Source organism: Ursus arctos, unplaced genomic scaffold (genome assembly GCF_023065955.2).
Source record: "Ursus arctos isolate Adak ecotype North America unplaced genomic scaffold, UrsArc2.0 scaffold_33, whole genome shotgun sequence".
Taxonomy (NCBI): Eukaryota; Metazoa; Chordata; class Mammalia; order Carnivora; family Ursidae; genus Ursus; species Ursus arctos.
This window is the reverse complement of record NW_026623019.1, coordinates 26007684-26033731: the sequence shown is the minus strand read 5'-3', so window position 1 is coordinate 26033731 and position 26048 is coordinate 26007684. Positions and strand designations below refer to the sequence as shown.

The 26048-nt window shown below is 48.9% G+C and overlaps 1 protein-coding gene across 1 annotated transcript; it reads left to right on the top strand.

Moving 5' to 3' along the window:
• Positions 1–515: 515 nt before the first annotated feature.
• Positions 516–26048, top strand: FBP1 (fructose-bisphosphatase 1). The gene is made up of 7 exons (XM_026518719.4): positions 516–877; positions 11141–11303; positions 13558–13650; positions 19368–19508; positions 22765–22902; positions 23859–23978; positions 25612–26048. The coding sequence occupies exons 1-7, from the start codon at positions 708–710 to the stop codon at positions 25801–25803; spliced, it is 1017 nt and encodes a 338-aa protein (XP_026374504.1). The 5' UTR covers positions 516–707; the 3' UTR covers positions 25804–26048.

Below are 26048 nucleotides of genomic sequence, written 5' to 3'. Positions count from 1 at the left end.
AAGAGGCCCGAATGAACGCTCCAGCCATGAGCCATCAGACCAGTGAGGGACAGGGAATCCACTTCTCCGGGGGGTGGTGAGAAGAGCCAGGCGGCAGGCCGCGCAGGTTGGCGGAGGGCAGGTGGCAACGGGGCTTGGGAGCCGCGGGGGCGGCGGCAAGAAGCCCGACGCTGGGACCCCGGAGCCGGCTGGAGCGCGGGCAGCCCTGCGGTAACCTGCCGAGCTTCCGTCTTACAACTGGGAGGGAGGGGTCAGGGCCGCCCCTCCGTGGCGGGGTCGGGGTGCAGGAGGTCGGGCAGGTGGCGCTGAGTACCGCTCCGCAATGCCGGGGCCCGTGGGCCGAGGCGTGGGGGGGCAACAGCGAGGGACAGGAGGCGGCGAGGCGGACGTAGGGCGGCGGCCCGAGGCAGAGCCTACGGCGGGGATCTGGACGTCACCAGGGCCGGGGGGGGGGGCGGGGGAGGGGGACTCGGCGTGGGCGGAGCCGCCCCCGGAGGGGGGAGGAGGCCCGGGCGCGGAGGTGTTCCCGGGGGCGGGGGGGCGGCGACCCGCGCCTATAGGCTCCCTCGGGACACACTGGGAACCTGGCCTTGGCCGGTTAGGCTCTGAATCGTGCGGGTGCTCGTTGCTCCGTCCTCCCGCCGCGTCCCGCCGCCCGCACCTGCCGCCCGCACCTGCTTCCCAGCGCGTCGCAGCCCGGCCTCAGCATGACGGACCAGGCGGCCTTCGACACAGATATCGTCACCCTGACCCGCTTCGTCATGGAGGAGGGCAGGAAGGCCCGCGGCACGGGCGAGATGACCCAGCTGCTCAACTCGCTCTGCACGGCGGTTAAAGCCATTTCCACGGCCGTTCGCAAGGCGGGCATTGCGCACCTGTGAGTCAGGCCTCCAGGCCATCGGGCCGCGTCCTGTCTGTCTGTCCTGTTGGGGATCTGCCTGGCAGTCTGATGGGTGGTCCCCTGGCCCTCCTACTGTCAGCCTACCTGCCTGGCAGATGGGAGTCTGTCTCTTTCCCTGGTAGCCCCCCTCTCAAAGCTTGTCCAACTGCAGCCAAGCCCTGGTTCCCCCTCCCTTGAGCTTGGGGGTGCCCCCACCAGGGTACCTGGCTCACGGTTCACACCTGCCTTCATCCTGTAGCTGTCTCTGCTGGGCTGAGCAGCCTGCCTGTGCACGTGCCGTTAGCCACCTCATGGTGCAACTGGCTGGCCAGGCTGAGCACCTAGCCAGCCCCCCATACCCAACTCAGCCTCACACAGGACACAGGATAGTGCTTCCTTTCTCTTTCTTTCCTTTGACCTCCTTCATTCCCTTTGGAATTGGGGTCTCCTTCATTCCCTTTGGAATTGGGGTCTCAAGTCAGGTTCCTAATTTAGTATCTCCTTGACCCGAAACAAGTCCCGTTAGGAGCAGAGGAAGCCCAAGGCAGGCCGGGAGGAAGCCTGCACGCCCAGAGCTCTCAGGAGCAGCAGTGCTTGTGTGCAAAGGGCTGCAGGAGGTCTGGGGTGGGGCCTGAGATTCTGCATTTCTAGGAAGTTCTATGGTAGGTGGTGCAGATGCTGGGGGTCTGTGGATCACATTGTAGCAAAAGAATCCTGGGACATGGGGATTCAGTGGGCACCTTCTTCTGAGGCTTTTTGTAAAGTAACACAAATGCCCTTTGGTTTATTCTGGTGTGCACATGTGTTTTGTATTTAGACAGGTCTTCGCTTTAACTAAAGCTTCCCTGGGTTTTCAGACTGCCCACACTGCTTCCTAACGTTTCCTGCACTTAGGAACACTATAAAAATGTGCAGAATTCTGAAAAAGTATAACCCGCACAACCTGGATTCCGGGGTGCTGTTTGGCTTCGGCCCCACGCCATGGGTTGGTGGAACTAACTTCTTACGAAAGGAGTGTTGATGACATTTATTTTCAGATGTCAAGCAGAGACAGGCCTTACTGGGATTGGGACAAGTACGTTAGGAAGGTGGTGGCTCCGTTACTGTTTTATTTAGAGTCCCCCCCCCCTTAATAATGCATTTCTGTGGAGCCTTTGCCCTCTGAAACACACTCAGTTAAAATCTTAGTTCAGATTTAATTTACAACAAGTATAGGTGTTCTCATCGCCTCCTTGCCTTTGAGAACCAGGGAGTGCTTAAAAAGAGTGCTTGGCATTCATTGTATTATTTAAAAAATGCATCAGAACCTTTCACCACTCCTCAAAAGACTCAAACACAAGATCTGCTCTGAGGTGTATCTTTACCACCTCTTAAGTAACCTCAGATACTGGGATCTTGCACAGAGGGACTTGGACAAAGGGTGCTAATTTTGGTTAAATAAAATACGTATATTTTTAGGCTAGATAGTTGGAAATACCAGGTTTTTAAAAAACACTGCTGCTGCTGTTATAAGCTACCTAGCAAGCTGCACTCCTTGGCAAAAGTTCAAACCACTCAAAGGAAGAAATGAAACCCACCTCCTATCTATTTCCTGGGGTACCAACTATTAATAATTTTCCCAGCTAGTCCTTTATACTCCCGTGAATTTATACATGGATATGTATTTACGTAGGCCTATATGTAAATAGCAAGCAGTTGGCGTCAGACTTAATGTATTCTTCTGCACTTTGCTTTCATCATTCAGTAATATATAACGAACATCCTTCAGTGTCAGGACGTATAAACCCACCTCCTCTTTTGTAGCTGTGGTGTAGTGTTCAGCGAGCCGCGACCTGTTTAACTCTTGCTCTAGGTTTGGCCGTTTTGCAGATCTTTGTTTCAGATAGTGTCGTATCTATGGAACAGGGGTTGATGCCTGGTTGTGTGAGTAGTTGACAGGGCATGACCCAGAATCTGGACACTTCTGTACTCCCGTGCGAAAATAAGAATTTGGCTATCTCAGTATGACATGTAGCCAGCCGGGCAGGCAGCAGTAAGACAAGATCTCAAGCCAGGCCTCCAAATCACATTCATTATTGGCTTTGCTATCCTGGATGAAAAGGCCAGCGTGCCTGCAAGTGACTTGTTGAGGCTGAAGGCTTGCCCCGGAAGGGCATGAACCCAGACGAACAACCTCACAGGAACCAGCTTACGGAGCTCAGCCGTGATGTCTCACCAGGGACACATCAGGAGTTTAAGAGTAGAACCTGGACCATCCTCGCTCGCTCGCTCTCTCACTCTCACTGTCAACCAGCAGTTGCTGTTGTAGCCAGTTTCCTTGTGGTTAATATGACATTCATAGAATCATAGAATTTTAAGCTGAAAGACTCAGAAGTCACTCAGTCACAGGCCTTCTTTGTAGCTGAGGGCCGGGGAGATGAGGTGAGTGGGCCTGTTGCCCAGGCTGGGACTGTCTATGCCCCGTGTGTCTTGACTTTATTTTTCAAAAGTCATCCCAACTGTAAATCTCACCTATTTTATTTTTGATGTGAATTAAGAATTGTACTTCAAGAAGCCACTGCATTCTAAGGAAACCTGTTCTTGAAGCCTTCCTTGTGCACTTCTGCCTCCCCTCTACCCACTCCCCAGAGGGAAGGGATGCAGTCCGTACAAGGCGCAACCAGCATTTTCTCTCCCAGGAGAGCAGTCAGCAGCCTGGAAGTGGGTCTGATGAATTCATGGTTCGAATTGAAGTGTTTGCTCCTGTCTTTGTTTTCACACCTTTGGGAGAAAGTGGTTCTCCAGTGGCTTAGGCTTTTGCTTTAGGCATGTGGAGTTGACTTTCCTTTGTACATGTTTCCAAATCACTGCTTGAAGAATTCACTGGTTCTGTTTAATTCAACAAATGTGGTGAACACCCACAATGTACAGAATTCTAGAAGAGATTGAGAAATGAGAAAAACAGCTTACGCTGTAGACAAGTATGGAATTAGTTTTAAAACACAATAGAGGGGGCGCCTGGGTGGCTCAGTCGTTAAGCGTCTGCCTTCAGCCCAGGGCGTGATCCTGGCGTGCTGGGATCGAGCCCCACATCAGGCTCCTCTGCTGGGAGCCTGCTTCTTCCTCTCCCACTCCCCCTGCTTGTGTTCCCTCTCTCGCTGGCTGTGTCTCTCTCTGTCAAATAAATAAAATCTTAAAAAAAAAAAAAAAAACCACACACAATAGAGATCCTGCAAGGTGCTTTCATAGAGGCACCAAAATACAATGTGGTTGGATGCAAAGGGTTGTGGGACATGGAGATGAGCACTGGCAGTGGGCAACGGTCCTAAGGCCTGATGGCTGAAGTGCGTTTTGAGCTGGGCAGTTGTGCAAGAAAAAGTAAAGGGTGGGAAAATATTTCTGGAAAATGTGCTCATTCAGTTTGACTCAAGCATGGGACACATGGTGGGAGGGTGTTTGTGGATGTGAAATTGCGAGTGCATTGGGGAGACTCCAGTGGCGGGGGTGAATATATTTTGGGGGGTATGCAAAAGGGAGTGAGTACAAGTTTTTGAGTAGGTCAGTGGTATGATTGGGGCTAATCTGGGGAGCATATGTCTGGAAGTACAGAATTGGGAGACAGAAAGCTGAAACATGGGGAGAACCCACTGAGGGTGGGGAGTGAGGAAAGCACTGGGGGGGGGGCTGGGGGGAAGAGAGAGCCTGGGGGAAGTCTTGAGTGTGGACTGAGTGAGAAGGACAGTAAGGTTCTCAAAGAGCAGATTCTAGCACTTGAGAGCAGGGCCATACCATTAAAACACGAAGCAAAACAAAAAACGAAAAATAGAATTCCAAAGCGGAAGCTGGTTTGAGAGGCTGGGAATGGATGACAAGACCATCCCAATATTTTGGAAACGTTGAACTTGAGGTGTTGGAGGGCTCTCCAGTTGGAGGTGTCCTCCAGCCAGCCGGCAGTCGCATGGGCCATGCAGAATTAGGGCCAAGATCTGGACACTGGATTTTGGCACCCTTGCCCTGAGGCAGAGAGGAAGAGGAGAAGAAAATCAGGACCGGATTTCGTAGAACAGGAACATGGCAGGGCTTCAGAGCACATTTTGGGGAGCAGTGGAGCTGGGCTTAGAGTCCTGGCTCTGCCATTGAACTTCTGTGAGTATTTTGGCAATTGATGTAATAGCTCTGAACCCCGGATTCCCCACTTGTAAGGTGGAGAGCACTTTTTCAACATCAGAGAGTTCTGTGAGGAAGTCCGGAGTTCATTCAGCAGGTGCCGATATCGTCATTTTCCTAGGCTGAAGATGATGATTATATATATCTCTGTAAATTGATACATCTTTCTGTGTTGCTTTTTAATCCTTAGTAGTTGACCCCTCACATCCCTGTACATCTGCAGGCATGTATTCCGGGATAGAACGTGATACATAAGAGCAGTGTTGCACCGTCAGATTGATGACAGGAAATCTGCTCCACTGCTCCACGTGGTGTCCAGAAAAGTTGCTTTTATATATGGGGTCGTAGTTGTTGAATGGAAGAAAATTATCACTTCCGTTTTAATTTTGGAATTACAGATCAGGTAACGTGTTTATTTTCAATTTATGGAGCTTATGACATTAAACCCTTGGAACTTTATCTGGTTTCTTTTATAGTTCTTGCATTATCTTCTCCATATTACCACAGAGTGACCTGTAACTTCCGTTCCACACCGGAAGCGCAGCCCGCCCCAGGGCATCTGTTGCCCACTTGGGCTGGAATGAACACAAGCAAAGGTGGGGATCTGTGACCTTTGAAACTTGCTCTGGTTGGCATCTCCAAGAAATTTCTGCTCTGACCCTTGGATATTTCTGTCTGGGTGAACAGTTGGTCATTTACCTCGGAATCAATCAATAACAGGTCATGTTACCTTCGACTTTCGTGATAAGGATTAAATAAGAAGCTGCCTTCCTTTCTCTTCGGTTGGGTGTCTGAAGATGAGCTCGTTCACTTGGTTCTTTTCGCGTGGTGTGTAGTGTGCTGTCTGCTTCACGCTGCCCTGCCGACACCGGGAGGAAATGCTAACCCTGAGAGCAGCCCTGCCTCCAACCCTTGTGTCTTGAGAAATCTTGCTAAAGGTGGCTTTCCCCTGATCATCTTAAATCACCAACTTTATGGCTCGTCCATTCTAGAAATCTTGTGCAAATTTGAAACACAATGCTAATATTTAAGCCAAATTTCTAAGGCTTTTAAAATAACTGGCCAAATTTAACCTATCCTTTTATATGAATTAAAGGATTATTCATATAGGAGTTCCCTATTGTATGAGTTAAAGTGACATAGCTTTCTCAAATTTTCGGTGAGGTTTACGGTAGGAAGGAGAGAAGACATACTGTAAGTAGCAGCTCCTCAAAATGGTTTTTGCTCCCAACCTCCAGGAAGAGAACTCTTGTGTCTCCAGGGGTTTAAAAAGGAACGATCAAAAGGGCTCAACCCCTCACAGGATGCTTTCCACCCTTGAACTGCTTGGACTGCCAAGCCAACTAATTTGAATAAAAATGAAGTGAAATGTCTGGCATTTCAAATGAAATAAACTATTCCCAGTAGGACTCTGGTCAAATGCAAACTTCAAGCACTTTCCTTTGTTGCCAGTTAACCTGTGACGAGGTTCTGCCCTGGGTGACTTCCAGAAGTTGCCTGCCGAACTGGTTTATAGAGGTCGCGGTTTCCCCCTCCCCCTTCATCAACCAAAGTTTACTTAGTGGATGCCTGTGGGGCTCTGTTGAGAACAACATGGCTGCCCTTTGGTCACTGGGAGCCAGCTGCGTCAGTGGACTAACCCTCATCCTTAGAAAATCCGGAAGCAGAAAAATCCATTAGGGAGTTGAGACACCTGGATATATAATCAGTCAGAGGGAAAGGTGTCTGATGTGGTGTTCTTGCTAGGACCCACCTTGCTTCTCAGCATGGTTGTGTTATTGCCAAGGAAAATCAGGGATGGGAATGGAACGATAACACTTCTTGCTCACTTGCCTGTATATGCCAGGCTCTGTTCTAAGCCCTGCCTCCCCCATATACTATGAAGTAGAAACACTTAATTCCTATTTTACAAATGAACCAAAGGTGAGAGATGCTAAGTGGCTTTCCCAGGCTTGCTTAGCATGTGACAGAGCTAGGATTTGGACTTCAGGCTAGAGTCCCAGCCCATGGAGTAAAGCCAGTGATGTTCCCTTTCCCTCTGGGATAACTTGAATTTAGGAAAAGCTTCCTGGCGGATCCAGTCACCAGCTCAGTCAAAACGAATGTCTCTGTCTCAGCATGATCAGTGCCCAACTGTTACTGGGTCCTACTCTGGGTGGGGTGGAGGGGGGAGCTTAGCCTAGAGGTTTACAGCTTGCTCGAGTCAACCCATTTCTTTCGCCCTTTGGCTTGTCTCTTTCTCCGCTGATTGTAAGGCATAGTTGGCCTCTGGAAGGCTTTTTGGACAGTTGTGTGATGGTTTCCCCATATCCCTGCAGCCTCAGTTGCTGCCTGATTCTGGCCCCAGGGAACAGCACATTGGGAACCGATCTGAGAAAGAGCCTGGTGGTGTGTGAAAGGGTGGTTGGCGCCGTGCCCTCCTGTTCACAATAGCTGGCTCAAAAGTTGCTTCTAAACCAGGCCAGGCTTCCCGCCTCTGCTGGGCAATCCTGGAGTCTGCCTAGAATTCCCGTTTAGGGAACTGGGTTGATCTGTTTTGCAAGCCCTAGTTCAGGTGGCCAGGCAGAGGCACGGGCCGCCCCACCAGAAGCCAAGGTCCGTATGTGCTGCCAATTCTGTATGTAGGTGACACTGCTTTCTCCTTGTGGTCATGGGAATACACACTGAAGCCTCTCTGTCACCTATCCTTGGGGCCTTTGAGTAATGATGACAGATGAGATTGCAGAAATTTGTTTCTTGTTTCGAGGGGGTTTCTGAAAACTTGGGGAGAAAATAAACTCCACACGCTCTTCAGCTAATTAGTTCCTGGAGGATATTTCTTTTTTCTTTTTTTTTTTTTTTTAAGATTTTATTTATTTATTTGACAGAGAGAGACAGCCAGCGAGAGAGGGAACACAAGCAGGGGGAGTGGGAGCAGAAGAAGCAGGCTTCCAGCAGAGGAGCCTGATGTGGGACTCGATCCCAGAACGCCAGGATCACGCCCTGAGCTGAAGGCAGACGCTTAACGACTGCGCCACCCAGGCGCCCCCCTGGAGGATATTTCTGAAGGCTTTTCTCCTCTGTCAGAGTTGGAGGAGTCTTGCCAGCATCTGGCTTTTCACTGAGCTGTGGAAACGTGTTCCCTCAGGGACACCTTGCAGCTCTTCTGAGGGGCCATCCCGTGGCATGTTGGAGAAGGCTGACCGAGCATTCGCCTGGCCTGGCTCGTCATCCCTGAGCCGAGTAATGCAGGGTAGTGGGACAAACAGGAGTCATGGCTAACTTCATGTGCTAAGACAAAATGCAAGGAATACCCAGTGATAGGATATAAACTTGGTTGTAATTGCTATGGACGTGGCGGTCTGGAAACATTCTCTGAACCCTGATTATACCTTACTGTCACTTTGCCTTTAAGACTTTCTTACCACCGGGTCTCACCGGGGGAAACCCTCCCACAAGATGTCCTAGGAAAGTTGTGAAGTACCTGAACTTTAATTTTGAGTGGCCCAGAATATTCTGTCTCCATTTTTTGTTTTTGTTTTTATGCTTCACAAGCAACTGGGGGATGGTTGGGAAAGGGTCTTTCTGGTTAAAACAGAGGAGGGGCCTTGCAGGGAGCTGGAACAGGAGAAGTGGCCCATGATCTGCAGTAGTGTGGTAGGGAAGACGGTTATCTTGGTGCCCGGTGTAGCGAGTGTCTCCACAGTGTTCATCCCGCAGTGTGTGACATGGTGCGTTCGACTCCCGTTACAGACAGGTAGTGCCACCGTCTGTGACCCACAGCGGGAGCCCAGAACCCTGGAGCAGCCGTGAGGAACCCGCCTGGTGGTCTTGACCCTTCCAAAGCGCTTGCGTGTTTGTCTCACTCACTATAATACAAGCTCTGTGAGGGCAAGGATCTCCTCTGTCCTGCTCGGCGCTGAAACCCCAGCACTGAGAACAGTTGTTGGGCTGATAAGTACTGGGAAATGAAGGAGCAGTCACACAGGCCTCTAGGAAGCCCTTGAGGAAAAGGGACCGTGGCCTGACTCCTCTTCACCCGTCTTGCTGGAGGTACCTGAGCAGGTGAGACAAGGGCCTTTCTGTGGCATTGTCTCCATAGGCCTACCCCTCTGGGGACTGTGCCAGTGGCTCCGCCGGCACTCCAGGGCATGGAATGCCTTTGAGAAGCGATTGCTCCTACATTCATTCCTTCAGACGTAGGTTTTTGCTTTCCTCAGTGAATGCCGTTCATTCATGCAGCAAGTATTTATCAAGGGCCTACTATGTGCTGGAAGCTGGGACACAGTGAAGGAAACATACCCTCTGTCTTCCTCATGGGAGTGAAGGATAAACCAGCCATGCTCATGTGATGGCAGATGAAGCCTGGAGGTCTCAAGACCCTCCCTCCCTCCCCTCCCACAGCAGGTTCAGATCCCTAACAAGGGCTCCCTTGAGAGAGCAAACATGGTAATTCAGTTTTTCTCACCTATTAGATGCCAAGGGCTGTGCTAAGCCCGTTGCATGTCTCACCTCATGGAACCTTCTAGCACCATACAAAGTATTATTGCCTTCAGTGGGCACATGCACCAAAGGAGACACAGAGGACAGGTGACTCGCAGAGGTGAGGTCTGAGCCAGGTCCCTGTCAGGAAGCTCAGGTTCCTTTCCAGTAGCCTGTTCGCCTGCCTGAACTAGTAATGGCTTTCAGTGAGGACATCTCAGGTGAGGAAGGAGCGACAGGTAGGGCCTGTGGGGCCAGCGAGGGAGATGTATTTGGGTTGGTGGCCCTGCCAAGCCCTCTCGTTCCACCCAGAATTCGGCTGCCTTCTTTCTCCACCAGCATCGGCCTCACAGTTGAGGTGAGGAAGAGACGATGTGGGAAGAGGACCGGGCTACAGCTGCAAGTGTGGGACATCCCGTGGTCTTGGACTCACGAACGAGGAGCGGCCTGGTGGGAAGGGGAGCAGCGGGCCGAGGGCTGGCGGGACGAGATGCTGCCTCCGGGGGGGCAAGGGAATGGCGTGGAGGCGACACTGGAGGTGGGCTGGCTGGGAAGCCGGGGTTACCTTCTGGAGCCAGTCAGGCCAGGCATTTGGGGTGGGACAGTCCCTGGTGTGGCTCAGTTCTGTTCAGCCAGAGACAAGTGATTCTGTCTGTCGAGAGAAGACGCGTTTGCAGGGCGGTCGCGACCGCCGGTTCCAGGCCCTCCGCCAAGGCCACTGGCAGCCCCCTCCTCGGTGGCTTCAGCTGTTGGGCGGTGGCTCCCACCTCCCGCCTCCCCTTCCCGCACCCCACGTCTGCTCTCGGCCTGTGCTTCCTTTCTCTGCAACGGTTCCCCTCTCCGTGTCCTGTTCGGCCGGCTGGGACAACCTGCCTCTTGCTCGTTCTCTCAAACGAGGCTGCATTGTGCACAGGCCTCTCCGTTCTGCCAGTTCTGCCGCGGCTGCCTTACAGGTGCCTTGAAGTACGGTAGAGACCGAGGACTCCTGCCCGGGGCAGGGGCGTGCCAGCCAGACTGGCCTGGCCCCGGGTGGGAGCCAGCTTCTCACACAGGCCCGTTGGTGTCGCGAATGAGCCCCCTCCTCTCTCAAATGAGGGGGTGGGGCCAGTCTGTATGGTCTCTTAGGAACTCTTCAGCTCTAAAATCCTAGCATCCCTTGGCTTAGCTCCCATCTCGGGCTCCCTCTTACCCAGAAGTTTTCCCTGCGTGCTGGGCCTCTCAGCTGATCGATCGTGTGCTAACTGTGCATTCAGAGGCGAAACTGGTTTTGGGGGGAAGTGAAAAAAAATCAGTCTTTTTAATACATAAAGTACAGATACACACTGTATTTGTGGGGTTAGAATTAAAATGTCTTGGAGGAGTGTGATTGGGGAAAAAAAAAAGTCATCTTGAAGAGACCATTAAAGAAAGGTCGAGAAACATGGATTTAACCACAAAGGTGTGCTGGGTACTTGACAGGTACTGGACGGGTGAATATTTGCTCCTCATTAGGAGTCAGTCTAGGGGATGACCATTCTTCTTGTTTTGTTTCTCCCAAACCATGTGTCATCTTCCCCTAAATCCTGCTGGACACCTGCGTTCAGTGGGGTCATAGGTGTGTTGGTATATTCTGTTGGTCATGGCTTATATTGTTGTGACTTTTCTTCCTTCTAGCTATGGGATTGCTGGCTCCACCAACGTGACCGGTGACCAGGTGAAGAAGCTGGATGTCCTCTCCAATGACCTGGTTATTAACATGTTAAAGTCGTCCTTTGCCACCTGTGTTCTTGTGTCAGAAGAAGATAAGCACGCCATTATAGTAGAGCCCGAGAAAAGGGTAGGTCTGCATTTCTGCCGAAGGGGGGTTCAGTGTAACGGTCTTCCTAGCTTTATAAAGGACTCCACCTGCTCCTCCAAGCTGGAGTCCTGGGAATCATCCTATATCCTTCCCCAGCAGTTAGCATTTCACCGATTCCGCCTTAACTACCGTGGCTTAAGTCAATCTTCTGCTGTCCACGCCACCACCACAGTTCATGCCATCATTCCCCCCCACCCATGTAGTCATGCATCAGAGATTCAGATGGACTCCTACTCATCCTCACCCCTAAATTTTTGTTCTCATGTTCCAGGTTCTTCAAAGTCTGGCTTCTGTTAACTACCTCTTTTTTCTTGGTCTCCACCCACCAAATCACCAACCTTCCCACTCACCTTCCCTGCCAGTCTAAATTGCTCTCAGTTCCTACGGTTGATGTATGCATTATGATCTGTTGGGTTCCCATTAATTTGGATCGCTTCTTGAAGGCAGAGATGGATTATATTCCTTCCTGTGTCCTAGCATCCTGCACAGTACCAGGCAGCTTGTAGGGGCTCAACAGTAAATTGTTGAAAGAGAGTGAAAGAGTAGCCAGCTTTTGAAGAACGACAATTAGATGATTAAAAAAAAAGTTTGAGATGTGATATGCAGTTATATGTAAGGGCTCACCAGCTTTCCCTGTTTGAGATGAATTGGGGACAGGAAGGAGTAGCATTAGAAAAAAAGCATTTGGAAGATGAATTTAAAGAGGTTGCCTGATCCAGTCTTGACTTCATAAGAGGGATGGGGGGCCACATCTGATCAGCTTGTTTTACATCATTCCTAAAATACCACTTCATGATTCAAAGTTCATGTTTTTCTCTGCTGGGCTTCTCAGGGTAGTTGGCAGTTTCAGGCATGTGGATTGAATTTTGTGTTCAATATCCTCTATCAGTTACCCCAAACTTCCCTGACTATAATGTGCCTTGGTAATAGGCATGTTTCTGTTTTCCAGATGACAGTTTCCTCTGCATGGGCCGGGGTGATTTGTTAAGAGCAATAGGTCAGGGAATCAGAGAAACCTCTTAATTTGATGCAGAACATTTAAAAACCACATCTTAAAGTGGCTAATATGGAGATGGAAAATCCCCAGTGGTATACTGGTTAACTCTCTCTTAAAAGAAAAAAAAAATCTCTGGGGCGCCTGGGTGGCTTAGTCAGTTAGGCATCGGACTCCTGATTCCTCAGGTCATGATCTCTGGGTTGTGAGATGGAGCCCTGCATGAGGGTCTGTGCTGAGTGTGGAGCCTGCTTAAGATGCTTCCCCTCTCCCTTTGCTCTTCCCCTCCCCCCCAATCCCGCGCATGCGCTTTGTTTAAAAAAAAAAAAGTATTGACTTGGAGCACATGCCAGTTTCAACTGTGTAAATACGCCCCATAGTTTATTTCAAGCTACCAACATGACATCACTGAAAGCAGTCTGGGAAGAGGTGTGCATGGTTAGCCTTTGGGCCCCTATAGAAACCAGCTCCAGCACACCACTGCAAATCCGGTTTGTAGAATGAGGTTTTGGTAGTCCCACCACGACAGAGGGATGCCGTTTAGGAATCGCAGTAGGGCTGTTGTTGGGAACTCTGTGCACTGCAACCTCCTGTCATCTGTAAGACCTGCATGAGAAGTTTTTTTTTTTTTTAATAGACCTTAATGCTACCTTTGCTTCAGCTAAGGAATTGTTACTTTTTTTTCTTTGTGAATAAAGAGAAAGTAGTGATGTCAGCCTTGTTTCTTTTTTTCCTTTGGCTGTCAAGAAACTCAAACCAAAATTACGATTCATCTATATCAACAGTGTAGGCAATTAATGACTCATTTTTCTGTATTTTCTTCATCTTCATCTAGACCTGCTATTCTTTTTTTTTTTTTAAAGATTTTATTTATTTATTCGACAGCGAGACAGGGAACACAAGCAGGGGGAGTGGGAGAGGAAGAAGCAGGCTCATAGCAGAGGAGCCTGATGTGGGGCTCGATCCCATAACGCCGGGATCACGCCCTGAGTCGAAGGCAGATGCTTAACCGCTGTGCCACCCAGGCGCCCCTAGACCTGCTATTCTAAGTTATGTTTTCTCTGTCTAATGACCCTTTGGGATATCATTCTGTATGCCTCCTACCACCTTCCGTGACACGGTATAAATCCGACTCCCATTTCCTGAACTTTCTCCTAGATCCTTAGTGTATAGTCTTTGTTTTGTTAAAATTTTAAAAGTAAAGTTCTGTTTCCTTTTTTTTCCTTTTTTTTGGCCCAGGGTAAATATGTGGTCTGTTTTGATCCCCTCGATGGATCTTCCAATATTGACTGCCTTGCGTCAATTGGAACAATTTTCGGCATCTACAAAAAGGTAAAACGTGATATTGAGATAAAAAGTCCAGGCTGACATCCATACTGTTTCGCTATTGGTAGAGCAGCCAGAACGTATGTCTTGAAACTCGGAGGCTTGAAATAGGTTTATATCTCAGGTTCTGACTTTTCCAGCCTTAACCGCTTGCTGACGATCCATAAAGTGGTTTAAAAGGAAATAGAGTAAAACACGAGTGGGAAGAGATGGACATTTCACTTTTTTGACTTTATCTTTTTCTTATGATGGAAAATGAGAGTAAAAATAAGAGACAGTATGGATACAGTGATCATACTATGTGAACTGAGAATTATGAGTATAACAAACGATTATTTGTGTCAAAATTGTCTCTTAAGTCCTCTGAAACGGGTCTGCAAACTGAAACTCCCTGGGGCCATATCCAGCTCATTGTCTAATTTGTACGGCCTGGGAGCAGAAAATACCCCTTTTGCATTTTTAAGTGGCTGAAAAAAAAAAACCTAAAGACTTAATATTTTATGGCCCACGACATTCATATAATAAATGTAATTTTCACTGTCTGTAAATAAAGTTCTAACGGCATATGGTCAGCTCATTTGTTTACCTATTGCCCTTGGCTGATTCTGAGCTGTTTTGATCCCCTCGATGAGGGGATTGTAAGGTGAGGGAGTTGTAAGATAGAGACGGTGATGGTAAAGCCTTGGATGTTTACTGTCTGTCCTTTGCGGGGAGTTGGCTGTGCACTGGTGCAGTTTGGGGACCTGGACTCCTGCCCAAAGGCTAGCCATGCACACCTCTTCCCAGCCTCTGCTTTCAGTGATGTCATGTTGGTAGCTTGAAATAAACTATGGGGCGTATTTACACAGTTGAAACTGGCATGTGCTCCAAGTCAATATTTTTTTTTTTAAAGAATTTATTTATTTATTTGACAGAGATAGAGACAGCCAGCGAGAGAGGGAACACAAGCAGGGGGAGTGGGAGAGGAAGAAGCAGGCTCATAGCGGAGGTGCCTGATGTGGGGCTCGATCCCATAATGCCAGGATCACGCCCTGAGCCGAAGGCAGACGCTTAACCGCTGTGCCACCCAGGCGCCCCAATACTTTTTTTTTTTAAACAAAACTTTCTCACCTGTGTGAGCTGCCTTTTTCTTTGTGCGTGTGCGTGCGTGTATGTTGTGGGCCAACTCAAGTACAGAGACAAGTGAAAAATAGAATGAATACCCATGAGCCCATTGTTAACATTATGAAATCAAAAATACGTCATCTTGGCTTCAGCCCTTGTTGTGTATTTTAGAAATAAAACCTCACAGACGTGGTTGAGCCGGAGCCCGTTTCTTCATCACAGTGGATGACGCGGCTTAGTTCGGCTGGCTTCTGAGTTTCCTCCCAGCTCTGCTGTTCAGGAGACAGAGGCCACAGCGTGAGACGCAAGACCGCAATTCGTACCTTATTTCTCAGAGTGACTTATTGCTTAGTATTGCACGTAATCCCCTTCCAAACACACAGACCATCACGGGATGCTTTTCTTTCATCATTGGAATGGATTTTGCTCTTCTGTCTTGGCCGAGAGGGAGATCCACACAGTTTGAGTAATAGAAGGTTCTAATGCTCATAACAAAAAGGCAAAGGGAACAACTCAGCTATGTTCCAGGCCAGACCATCAAACATACCCTTTCTGTGATAGACACGGAGGGAGGTAATTTTCCCTACAAAGTATCAAATGCATAGTAGTGCAAGAGAGGTTCCTAGCGAGATGCTTCCTGTGAGGGAAGCCTCCTGGCTAACGACTTAACCAAACCTCTGGCCGGCCCCAGTCTCCACCTCAGCCCCCTCCATAAAGATGCTTTTAAGGAAAGAAAAATCCCTAGAAAACCGAGAGCCAGAGCCAGCTATCAGCTAAAACAATCAAACCAGCTTGCAATAGCGGCTTGAGTGAACGAATGCTAAAACTCAACAAGTGTCCATGCTCTTCTTAAGAAACCTGAAGTGGTCCTCTGAAAAGCCTGAAAAAAATGAGTGTGACACCCACCTTTATGCCATTGCAGTTTTTAAACATCTTATTGATAATTTGAAACTATTTGAGGGCTTATGGGGCATAAACATCGACGTGTCTGATGCTTCAAATGACACATTTCCTGCTTTCTGCAGCCATAGTTCTGGGCTAGGAGTCATCTCCATGGGGCACAGGATTTGTAACTGAACCTGGCAACGGTGATCAGGCCTTGCCCACGTGGTGCCTGGAAACAGGTTCCAAAGGTATCTCAAAGGGCACATGGTCCAGTGTCCCAGAAAGTTCCTACCGTGGAGGCACCCAGAAGGGGGAGAATTCTCCTGAGGTTGAATGACCATCATGGTTAGAATGTTTGTCCACATATTGAATCAACATATCTCCCTACTGCTCATTTGGCCTCTTAGAGCATCCAAAAAGGTGTTTCTTTGTTTGTTTTAACGTGTTTGGAAATGGCTTTCCTGCCCTGCCTTCTCTTCCTTTAAAAAAAGTACTTTTTTAAGCTAAACGCCTTTCATATGAGAAGATTTTAGACCTCTCTCTAGTGTGGCCACCCTGTACTGGGCATATTTTAATTTGCAACATGCCTTAAAAAAAATCCAGTCCCCACAACTAAACATGTAGTTTCAAAAGTGCTCTAGCAGTTTCAGGATCCAGTTCAAGTCCTTTAACTGAGCACCGGGAGACTTAGACTTATTAATCAGTAACCACATTAATTAATAACCATACGGAATGTAGCTTCCTGACATTGACACTTAAAATTCTATGGGACCTCGGGCAACGTAACTCTGTGCCTCTTGCTTCCTTATCTGTAAAGGGGAGATACTGAAAGTTAGAAATAATGCCCTGAAAATAGTACCGGGCACATAAAAAGTGCTTGATAAGTATTAGCTATTAATATTACTTGTTTTGTGTATTAATATTCAGTGGACAGTATCAGAACTTTAACTTAAGAAAGGAATGAAAAAGAGGGAGGGAGGGAGGAAGGGAAAGAAGGGCGAAAAAAATGATTGGTTTTCGTAAGTAGCCCAACGGATAGATTCGCTTCAGGTGCTGCTGCATACAGGGACTCAGACCATGCAACCAGGAGGCACTTCCCCTTTCTCTCTCCTACGTTCCTCCTCTCTGGTAGGAGATCTCTGGTAGGAGACAGGTGCCCAGCCCTCTCAATAAGTCGAGCGGAAGACGCAAGCCTCTTTTCCATTCCAAGAGGAATGTCATTTCAGGGGATCTGATTGGCGTGGCTGAGGTCACGTGGCCATCCCATAGCCAATCACTATGGCCTGAGGCATGCAATGATTTGGTTGGCCAGGCCGGGTCATGTGCCCACCCGAGAGCTGAGGCAAGGGAAGCAGCATCCTAAGGAGATTAACGTGTAGTTCCCAGCAGAAGGGTGGTGGATGCTGGCCACGCAAAACCAACCCATCTTCAAAACTCTCTTGAGGACAGGGACCTCATCTTAATATTTTTTGTAGGCTAGTTGCCTAGCGCGGTGGTAGGTGAACGATATTGGCTGAGTTATGCCCCCCCCCCCCCCGAATGCTCTAGGAGCCTTTCCAAGGAGGGTTGGCCACCCCTCTTGAGGAAAGACCATTGGTGACATGACAGCTTATCCCTACATCCACCAGATTTTCTCTACCACCTCAAGTCTCCAGAATCCATGGTGTCTCCCTCTATACCCCTTATGAGGTGGTGGGGAATAAGACAGACCAGTACCTCCAGCAGGTTGTGGCCTGGGATAGGCAGAGAAAGGTAGGGTCTAGAAGCTTCTGATTTTGCCAAGGGCTTTATGTGACTCAGTCGATCCGTGAGCACCTGCATGAGAATCTGATGGATCACTACAGCAGAGGTCTTCCCTGCTGGGGTTTGAAGGAAGGAATTCATGCATTAGAAAGATCTGGCTAGGAAAGGATTCCTCCTCATCCATGATACCATGGCATGATTCTCTCTTTGAGAGTGTGTGGCTCATGGACGATGTTACAGTTTCTTACAATACGGAAGTCAGAATTGAGTATTAGGTGACAACATTTCAGGAAGGCTGTTTACTCTTGTACCCTTGGCACAGGCAGGCGTGGATGGTTCTGGGTGAGGTGGATCTCTGAGGGATTTTTCTTAGTGGAGAAGTGATCATTCCAAGTCTTCAGTGGCTCCCAGTCAACTCATTTGTCTACATGGTGCTGGTCTGATCTCTCACGGCCCTGGCAGGGTTAAGTAGTTGTGATAGAGGATAGTCGGAGGCCTGTGTCCTCCCCTATGTACTGGCTTTGAGGGAAGCTGGTTCTTTAAGGCTGGGCATTGGTAAAATTTGGAGTTAGGAAAACAGCTCAAATTTTTGATGTATGTTTAGTCTGTTCAGATGCAATGCACTCTTCTGTGAACACAAAGCAAACTAAATCAAATAACTTGACCTAACCCAACCAACCAGCCAGCCAGCCACCTATGCAAAAACCGTTTACGTTTATTAAACACAAGGAGTGGGGATGAGGGGGAAAAGGAGAGAAATGCCCTTACGACTCTTCCGTTTACATAAATTTAGTGCAAGAGTCACGTATGGCGCACAATAAAATGCAGATTGTCGGGAACACCCTCCCCCTTAGGAAGTCTGGCCTAGTAAGCCTAGGCCACCCAGGTTATGCATTTTTATAAGCATCCCAGGTGATTCTGATGCCCGTGGTCTCTGGACCACACTTTCAAAAGTTCAGGAAAAAAAATCACCAGGAATGTTTTTGCTGGGATGACCTCCGTCACCAGCGTTGTGATACCGATGCCCGTACTTACTTCTACCTACTGGAATCCCTGGTTGCGGAAGTTAAAATGATATTGGCGGAAGTTGCCCATTTTCATTTCTGTTTAAATTCAAATAGAGAGTATTAAAGCTGAGAGAGTTGTTCGGGGGTTGGTTTGAGGAGCGAAGAAGCCAAGTGTTAAGAAAGAATATCATTATCTTCATCAGTTAACGTTGAGGAGGAGCCATCCCCTTAACGTGTCGCCTTCCTTAGTATCAAACTATGGTCACATGACCCACTGGGCTGTTTTTAATGAAACAAAATAGGAAAGATGAGAGTGCATATTACGTTCTAAGCATTGCTTAGTTCAGTTTGTGTAGTTGTATGTACATGGGTGTGTGTGTTGGTACTGGTTTGTGGTGTACGTGTACTTTTTTATTGTGGGGGTGGTGAAAAAAATGGAAAGCAACTGCCCTACCCTGTCCTGACTCCGGAGAGATATCCAGGTTCCCACATTTCTGAGAATTGCTTGGGCGCGTGAGTGCCCACTGAGGCACGTGCCACAACTGGCAAGAACTCATAAAATTGATTTCCTCGCCAGACTAGCGGTCCTGCAGCCCAGTCTTAATACGTTTAAATAAAGATGGAGTAGGCAGGTGGAAGACGTTGATGCCTATAATAAGATTAAATTAGTGGGAGCTGGCAAGAAGGCATGCTCTTTTTTGAAAGTGATAATGGGGAAATGAGGGAATATCAAATTAGTAAAATTGGAGGAGGACCCTGATTAGAAAGAAGGATCCAGATGCAGGAAATCTGTGGTACGGTGGGGCGGGGGGAGGCTGCCATGGTAATATAATCAGGATATTATTGATGCGTGGAGGAAGGCCCCTTTGGGAAGATGCCCTGTTGCATTAGGAGAGCGCACCTTGATAATGCATCTTGCTAACGATTGAACTGGAAAAAAGAAACAAAACAAAAAGTATTGTTTCGTTTTCTTTCTTGTCCCAGAGTTCAACTGATGAGCCTTCTGAGAAGGATGCTTTGCAGCCAGGCAGGAACCTGATAGCTGCTGGCTATGCCCTGTATGGCAGTGCCACCATGTTGGTCCTGGCCATGGTGAATGGCGTCAACTGCTTCATGCTGGACCCGGTGAGAGACCCTGTGGGAGATGGGGTGCTTGGCTGGTGACCTTCTGCAAGGGTCTGTTATTTGTATGAGAGGGTGAGAGAGGAGGTATGTAGAGGTAGGAAGTGAGGCCCACAGAGAGCCAGAGATGATGGAGTGGGCAAGGGGGTGAGGGAGATGGAGGGACCATGCGTATGTCGTGAGAAGATTACTGAGGTGAAAAATAATAATACGTAATAATAATATTCCAGAGCATAAGAGGGAGTCTTTGTTCCAAGATTAATTCTTCAGAACAAACATTATTCAACTGACTCAAATACCCACTGAGTCCAGGCAGGCCATATAAATGAGTGAGGTGTACTGGGGAAGGAAGGCCAAGGGCAATGGTGGGGTTGGGGGTAAGCTGGAGCGGTCTAGCAACTGTTAGTATTCGGAAATAGGGGCCCAGTCTTGCCAATGCTTCCAATGTCTCAAGAAACACTGAATTAAAAAAATGTAATATTTCTAGATTTGTAAAACATACGTGCTAGCCAACTGAAACACATTCAGGGACCAGATGGGCCTGTAGATGGTCTCTTTGCCACCCACTGTGTCCATGCCTCGCTTGTTCTGCAGAGGTGAGAGGGTGTCCCAACTGATGCCATGGATTGCATGGTTCCAGACTTAGCTACCAAATCCATTTCATGTTGTGCGTACACAAGTGAGCGCTCTCAACGCTCGCAGTTTCCATAAGGCTTCGATAAACTTAAGGAGAAAATAATGAAATGAAGGTAAGTCCTCATTCCACTTCAGAGAGAAAAGCTACTTGGTGGAGAGGAGCCCAAGGTGCCATGAAAAATACTGATTAACAGCTTGAGTTTATGGATAATTTCTTGCACATGTTTATTAATTGGAGTTACTTATTCAGGTAGATGACAGTTCCAGCGAAGCCGATGAATTGTGGCAAGAAATCTCTTTCACTGTTCGGCCCAGCCCGGCCCACCGTTGACTCTAGAATGCAGTAGGTGGGCACGTTGATTGTGCACTTGATCCAGGGCCCCGAAGGGAAAAGAATTGGGTTTGTAAATACCTTTTAGTTTTAGACATGTCCTCCTGTGACAGTAATGAGACTTGATTGATTCGGTGCGTTCTGGGGCCACGCTGAACCCAGGGTACGCACAGCCGGCTGGAATCGGGCGGGAGACGGGGAGCTCCCGGTGAGGCCCTGGGCTCTGTGTGCATGGCAGATCATAGCAGTGAGAACGTAGGCTGCTTTGGCCCCCTGCACTCTTGCACAACTGGACTTTGGCTCCTTGGAAGTACCAGCGCTTAATAAATAAACAAAGGTAGGAGAACAACACTCGATTAAGTCTCCAAATGGGGCAACCTCAGGGGAAAATAGTGGCAGAGCCAGAGCAAAGTTCACCCTGAGCCCCGGGTACAGTTTCTGCAATCACTGAAGTCTGCCAGAGATGTACTGCTTCCCCAGACGTTCTTCTAGTGACTTCTCCATTACCTTTGAGTTGATGAACGTGTAGAAAAAATGAGATCTTTCTTGTTTCCAGGTCGTAGACCGGTGTCTCAGTTTCTGTGTATTTGGTAGGCTTTTGTCACCCCGGGATGTCGTGGCCCCTCGCTGCTGGGAAGACCAGCGGGTCTGCTGTGATAGTCCCCCTGCTGGGGCCACCTTCTCATTAAGCCCCTGCTCGGCGCTGCCGGCGGGGGTGAATCTCGGACCCCCTGAGCGCTTCCTTTTCATTTTGGCTGGCGGTTTCGGCTCAAAAGACAGAGGCAGCCGAGTGTGCGTTTCCAGCGGGCTTGCACTCTCAGAAGGCTCTCGGGCTCTCATCTTGTGTGCAGGAGACTTTCCTCGGTCACGTCTCGGACGCTCTGGCCAGGTGCCAGGGCAGGGCGTCCGGGAAGCAGGGCTTGGTTTCCAAGACTTCTGTAATGATATCTAGTTAGTTTTCTGATTATAAAAGAACGTTTCTATGGAATTGTGGTCAGAATTTTTGGAAACACACACACACACACAAACACACAAAGAGTAAAAGAAAGAAAAGAATCACTCACGTGAAAGCTTTCAGTGACCACTGTTAATTCCAGTCTCTCTTTCTCGTTCCCCTCCTCTGTCCTCCTGCCTGCTCTCCTATTCCTCCTTCTGTCCCTCCCTCTCTTCCTGCCTTTCTAGGTCACTGTCCTACCTGCAGGAACCACTCTCTGCGATGGGGGTGAGTGGCTGGGGCGAGGTGTATGGGCACCTCCTTTCTTCTTAACCTCCTGCCTCCAGGGAGCAGCCCCCTCCCGACCAGAGTCACCCTCTTCTCAGGACACGTGGGAGCCCCAATCAATCCTCAGTCCAGAACAACTGAAGTTAGGTGACACTTCTCTCCACTTTCCAATCTCCTCTAAAGCACCTCAGCCCTAAAGGCATCAACTCAGCCCCAGAACTTGGTGGCAGGACTGAGTTCTGGGAAACGTTTTGCAGATCAGCGAGCCAAAGCACCTGGCGTTACAGACGCTGTGAGTCCAGACTCAGGATTCTCTTCTCTTCTGTGGCAGCCCACAGAAGGGAAATGTCATCAAGGCAGAAATGGAAAGCCCAGAGCACCCCTGAGCACACCGGTGCCCTCCTCTCCTCATACCCCACCTCCTGGCTGCACCAACACATTTTTCCTTCCTTTTTTTTTTTTTTTGCAAAATTGCATATTGCTTTGGACACACATTTCCTCTCCCCCCCACTGGGGGGGGCACAGCTGTTTGTTTATTTTATCTTACTTTATTATTATTTTCTCATCATGATGAGGATTTCCCCACCCCCTGCCCCCCTCCCCTCTGGTAACCAGCTGTTCGTTTTCTATATGTAAAGAGTCTGTTTCTTGGTTTGTCGCTCTCTCTTTTTTTCCCTTTGCTCATTTGTTTCTTAAATTCCGCATGAATGGATACACAGTTCTTACTCTCCCTCAGGTTTTGCTGCTGTTGTACGTATTTCTGCCCTCCCTGCTTTTGCCTGTTTTCTGTGTTTTACTGAAACCATGTGAAAGCCAAGTCAAAAGTTTCGATCCCCTGACAACATCTGCGGCAGCCTCATTTCTCCTCCTGTTTCCTTTTCATTCACTGGCTCTTCCCTGGTCCTGTTCGCAATTCCTGGAGCGGCAGGCCGGGGACAGTGTGTCCCGGGGCCTGGAGAAGCACCCTGTGCCCCCAGACTCAGGAGCCCCGGCACAGCCCAGCCCATCAGCCCTCACACGGGCTTTGAGGAGGCCACTCATCAGCTCTCCGTCTCCTTCCTGTTTCCCAGGCCATTGGAGAGTTCATTTTGGTGGACAAAGATGTGAAAATCAAAAAGAAAGGGAACATCTACAGCCTCAATGAGGGCTATGCCAGGGAGTTCGACCCTGCCGTCACTGAGTATGTCCAGAGGAAGAAGTTCCCCCCGGTAAGTGAGGGCTCTGGGGAAGGGCCCCTGAGTTGGGCACAAATCTGTTGGTTCATGATTTACCCTGCAGGCTAAAGGTGGCAAGGATGGCAGGGGCTTGGATTCCACTGTGCACTGACCCCATGGTGAGGTTCGGACTGGGGACTGGAACTCCTGCCCTCATGTCAAAGTCCGAGGGTCCGTTAAATCAGGATAATAAAGTCAGCCAGATGAATGAGCTCAGGGCAGTAAAACATTTCACTTCTGTGGCTGATGGATTTCTGTCGGCCATCTCAACATCACGAGTGTCCATCTTGGTACCATCTTTGTACCGAATACAAAGAGAAGAACGCCTGTTTACAGAGCTGGTTCTGTGGAGGAATATCCAATTTTGTCACACTCTGCAAGGCCGTTGAAAGCTGCTGTGTGATGAGAAAACCCAGATCTTGATAGGATGGCATTCAGGGCCTCCAAGCTGGCCCCAGGCTCGCTCTCCCAGCTTTCTTCTCTCTCCTTCCACCTTACCCTGCGTTGCCCTCCCACCCGCTGAACCCCGCACACATGCAGTGCCCCGGCTTCCTCCGCAGGCCCCAGGTAGACGGCATCTGTCTCTCTGGGTTGCATGCTTTGCTCGGGCAGTTTGCACCCCCCTTGCCCGGCTCCTTAGCTTGGCAAAGTCCTCCTGAGCCTGCAAGGTTCTGCTGAAACGTACAATTTTGTGATGCCTGTCCCAACCCCGTGGTCAGAATCAACCACGCCCTCCTTGGGGCCTCTGCAGGTAATTTGACCCTCTGATGAGATGCATAAGAGGCTGTCTGTTTCTGCTCCCGGGGCTTGGGATTTTCATCATGTTTCCTAGCACAGCTCCAAACACGCACCTCGTAGGTGCTCATTAAGTGATCGTTGAACCACATGAGCAGAGAGGACACAGAACTCTTTCCATTCCACAACCCTAATTGTTGGTCTTAACCTTGCAGGATAACACAGCCCCTTATGGTGCCAGGTACGTGGGCTCCATGGTGGCCGATGTGCACCGGACCCTGGTCTATGGAGGGATCTTCCTGTACCCTGCTAACAAGAAGAGCCCCAACGGAAAGGTGATCAAATCCCCTGAAAAGTGGTTGAGAAGCAGTGGATTCCATTTGCAGCCCGGGGGATTGGATTTAGGAAGAGAGAGAGATGACAGTAGCTGTTACGTTGCTGTTCTGCTCTGTAGTACGATGCTGAGGATGTCTGCGGCACATTCTGCCCTAGATTGAAGGCTGTCTTAGTTACAGCCAGGTGACAGCGGCTCCAAGTGGTCTCGTGGGAGCCCTTCCATCGCTGAAGATGAGTAACAGTGTTAGGTCAGGATGGGTGCTTCCAGTGGGTGGCTTGGGCAAGGTGAATGCAATTCACGATATGAAATGAAACCGTTGCCCTTCATTATGAAGGCAGAAAATCAGATATGTATCCAAATAGAGGTTTCATTTGAAATTGCTTTCAAAAGGCCTAAAATAGAAATAACTGATGAGCTGACATGGGCTGCTTGGAAAATGAAGGATACCTTCCTAGGGAAGGAAAGAATCTCTGGGGAAACCTAGAGCTTTCGGGTGAGCCGTTGCTACCGACTGCACTGGTCTAATGCCCACAGTGTCCCAAAGCCGTGTGTGTGCGTGTGTGTGTGTGTGTGCGCGCACGCACACACGCGGGGCTGGGGAGCGGGGGGCTGTCCTTGCTTAGACTGGCTAAGGGACAGCCCAGTTCTCTTCTGCACCATGACAATGTCTTTCCTTCCCAAATATTGTCCCTTTGCCTTCCCCAACAGATAGTCTTTTTCTCCCCCCGCCAGATGTGGGAGAAGGAATGGGAACAATAATCCCCGTAAGATAGATAGAAATGGGTATGTTCCAGATACGTTCAGATCCCTGTTTAGAGCCGGTGGTGTCCAGTTCACTGCACTTAAGACACTACTCTTGCCATTGCCTCCTCAGGCATCCCAGCCCGTGTGATTAGCCTACTGGACAGCACTTTTCTTTAATGCCTCAAACAATGGTTTCTTAACAAGAATATTGAGGTTCCTCCTTTTTTTTTTTTTTTCTATTTTGCAAATATGGCCATGACACCTGTATGCAAATACAGCCAGGAAACACCTGCAAGGAGCTGTCTGCTCAATAGGCAGACTGCATGAAAATGCAGACAATAAAAAAGTTAATATTTAAAAGTCAATGCCAAGATGTATAACATACTAAATCCCAACCCCGAAGCCTTCAGAGAATTGTAAAAGGAATGTGTACAGGATTGCAAACAATATTATACTGTTTGGAGGAGCCAGTCTGCTTTCCAGATGTCTGCAGCCAGACAGTACCACGGACGTTTAATGCTTTCAGAATAGGCAAAGCTCCATCCAAAACACACGGAGTCACTCATTAGGTCCAGTTTCCGTGCTATAAAGAGAAGGGAACCATCAGTTCTGCCAAAATGTCATTCAGTCCTGAGTCCAGGTGGTCTGTCTCACCCGCATCAGGCAATCTGTTGCTGGCTGTGGCTGGAGGAATGGCTTAATTTAACCAAATGGTTAAATTAACCATTAGGTCTTAAGAGGACTATTAGAACCTCACAGAAGGAAAGGGAGAGTATCAGTTACCTTGGAAACTCCCACCAGCTCTGTACTAGTTTGCTAAAGAATGCCTCCCTTTTCTGTGTAATATTGCTGGTGTGAGCTTGCTGCTCGTGGCTCTTTTTTTCCAGTTGAGACTGCTATACGAATGTAACCCCATGGCCTACATCATGGAGAAGGCGGGAGGACTGGCCACCACAGGGAAGGAAGCTGTGCTGGACGTTGTTCCCACTGACATCCACCAGAGGGCGCCAGTGATCTTGGGGTCGCCTGAAGACGTGAAGGAGTTCCTGGAGATCTATAAGAAGCACGCTGCCAAATGAAGAACGGGTCTTGCCCACACCAAAAAGAATTGCCATTTATCTGGACCTTTCGTCTCACAGGGTGCTACGCCTTCCTGACCGTGCATCACACATTCCTAGACCGCAGAAATAAAAAGCATGGGTATTTTCACCATCAAATGCCGCGTAGAGCCTGGCGCTGCCTTGCTATCTCAGTAATGCCACTGAGCGCGTATTTTGAGTGGATGGGGAGAAATAAACATATTCTTTCTTTTTCTAAAAAAAAA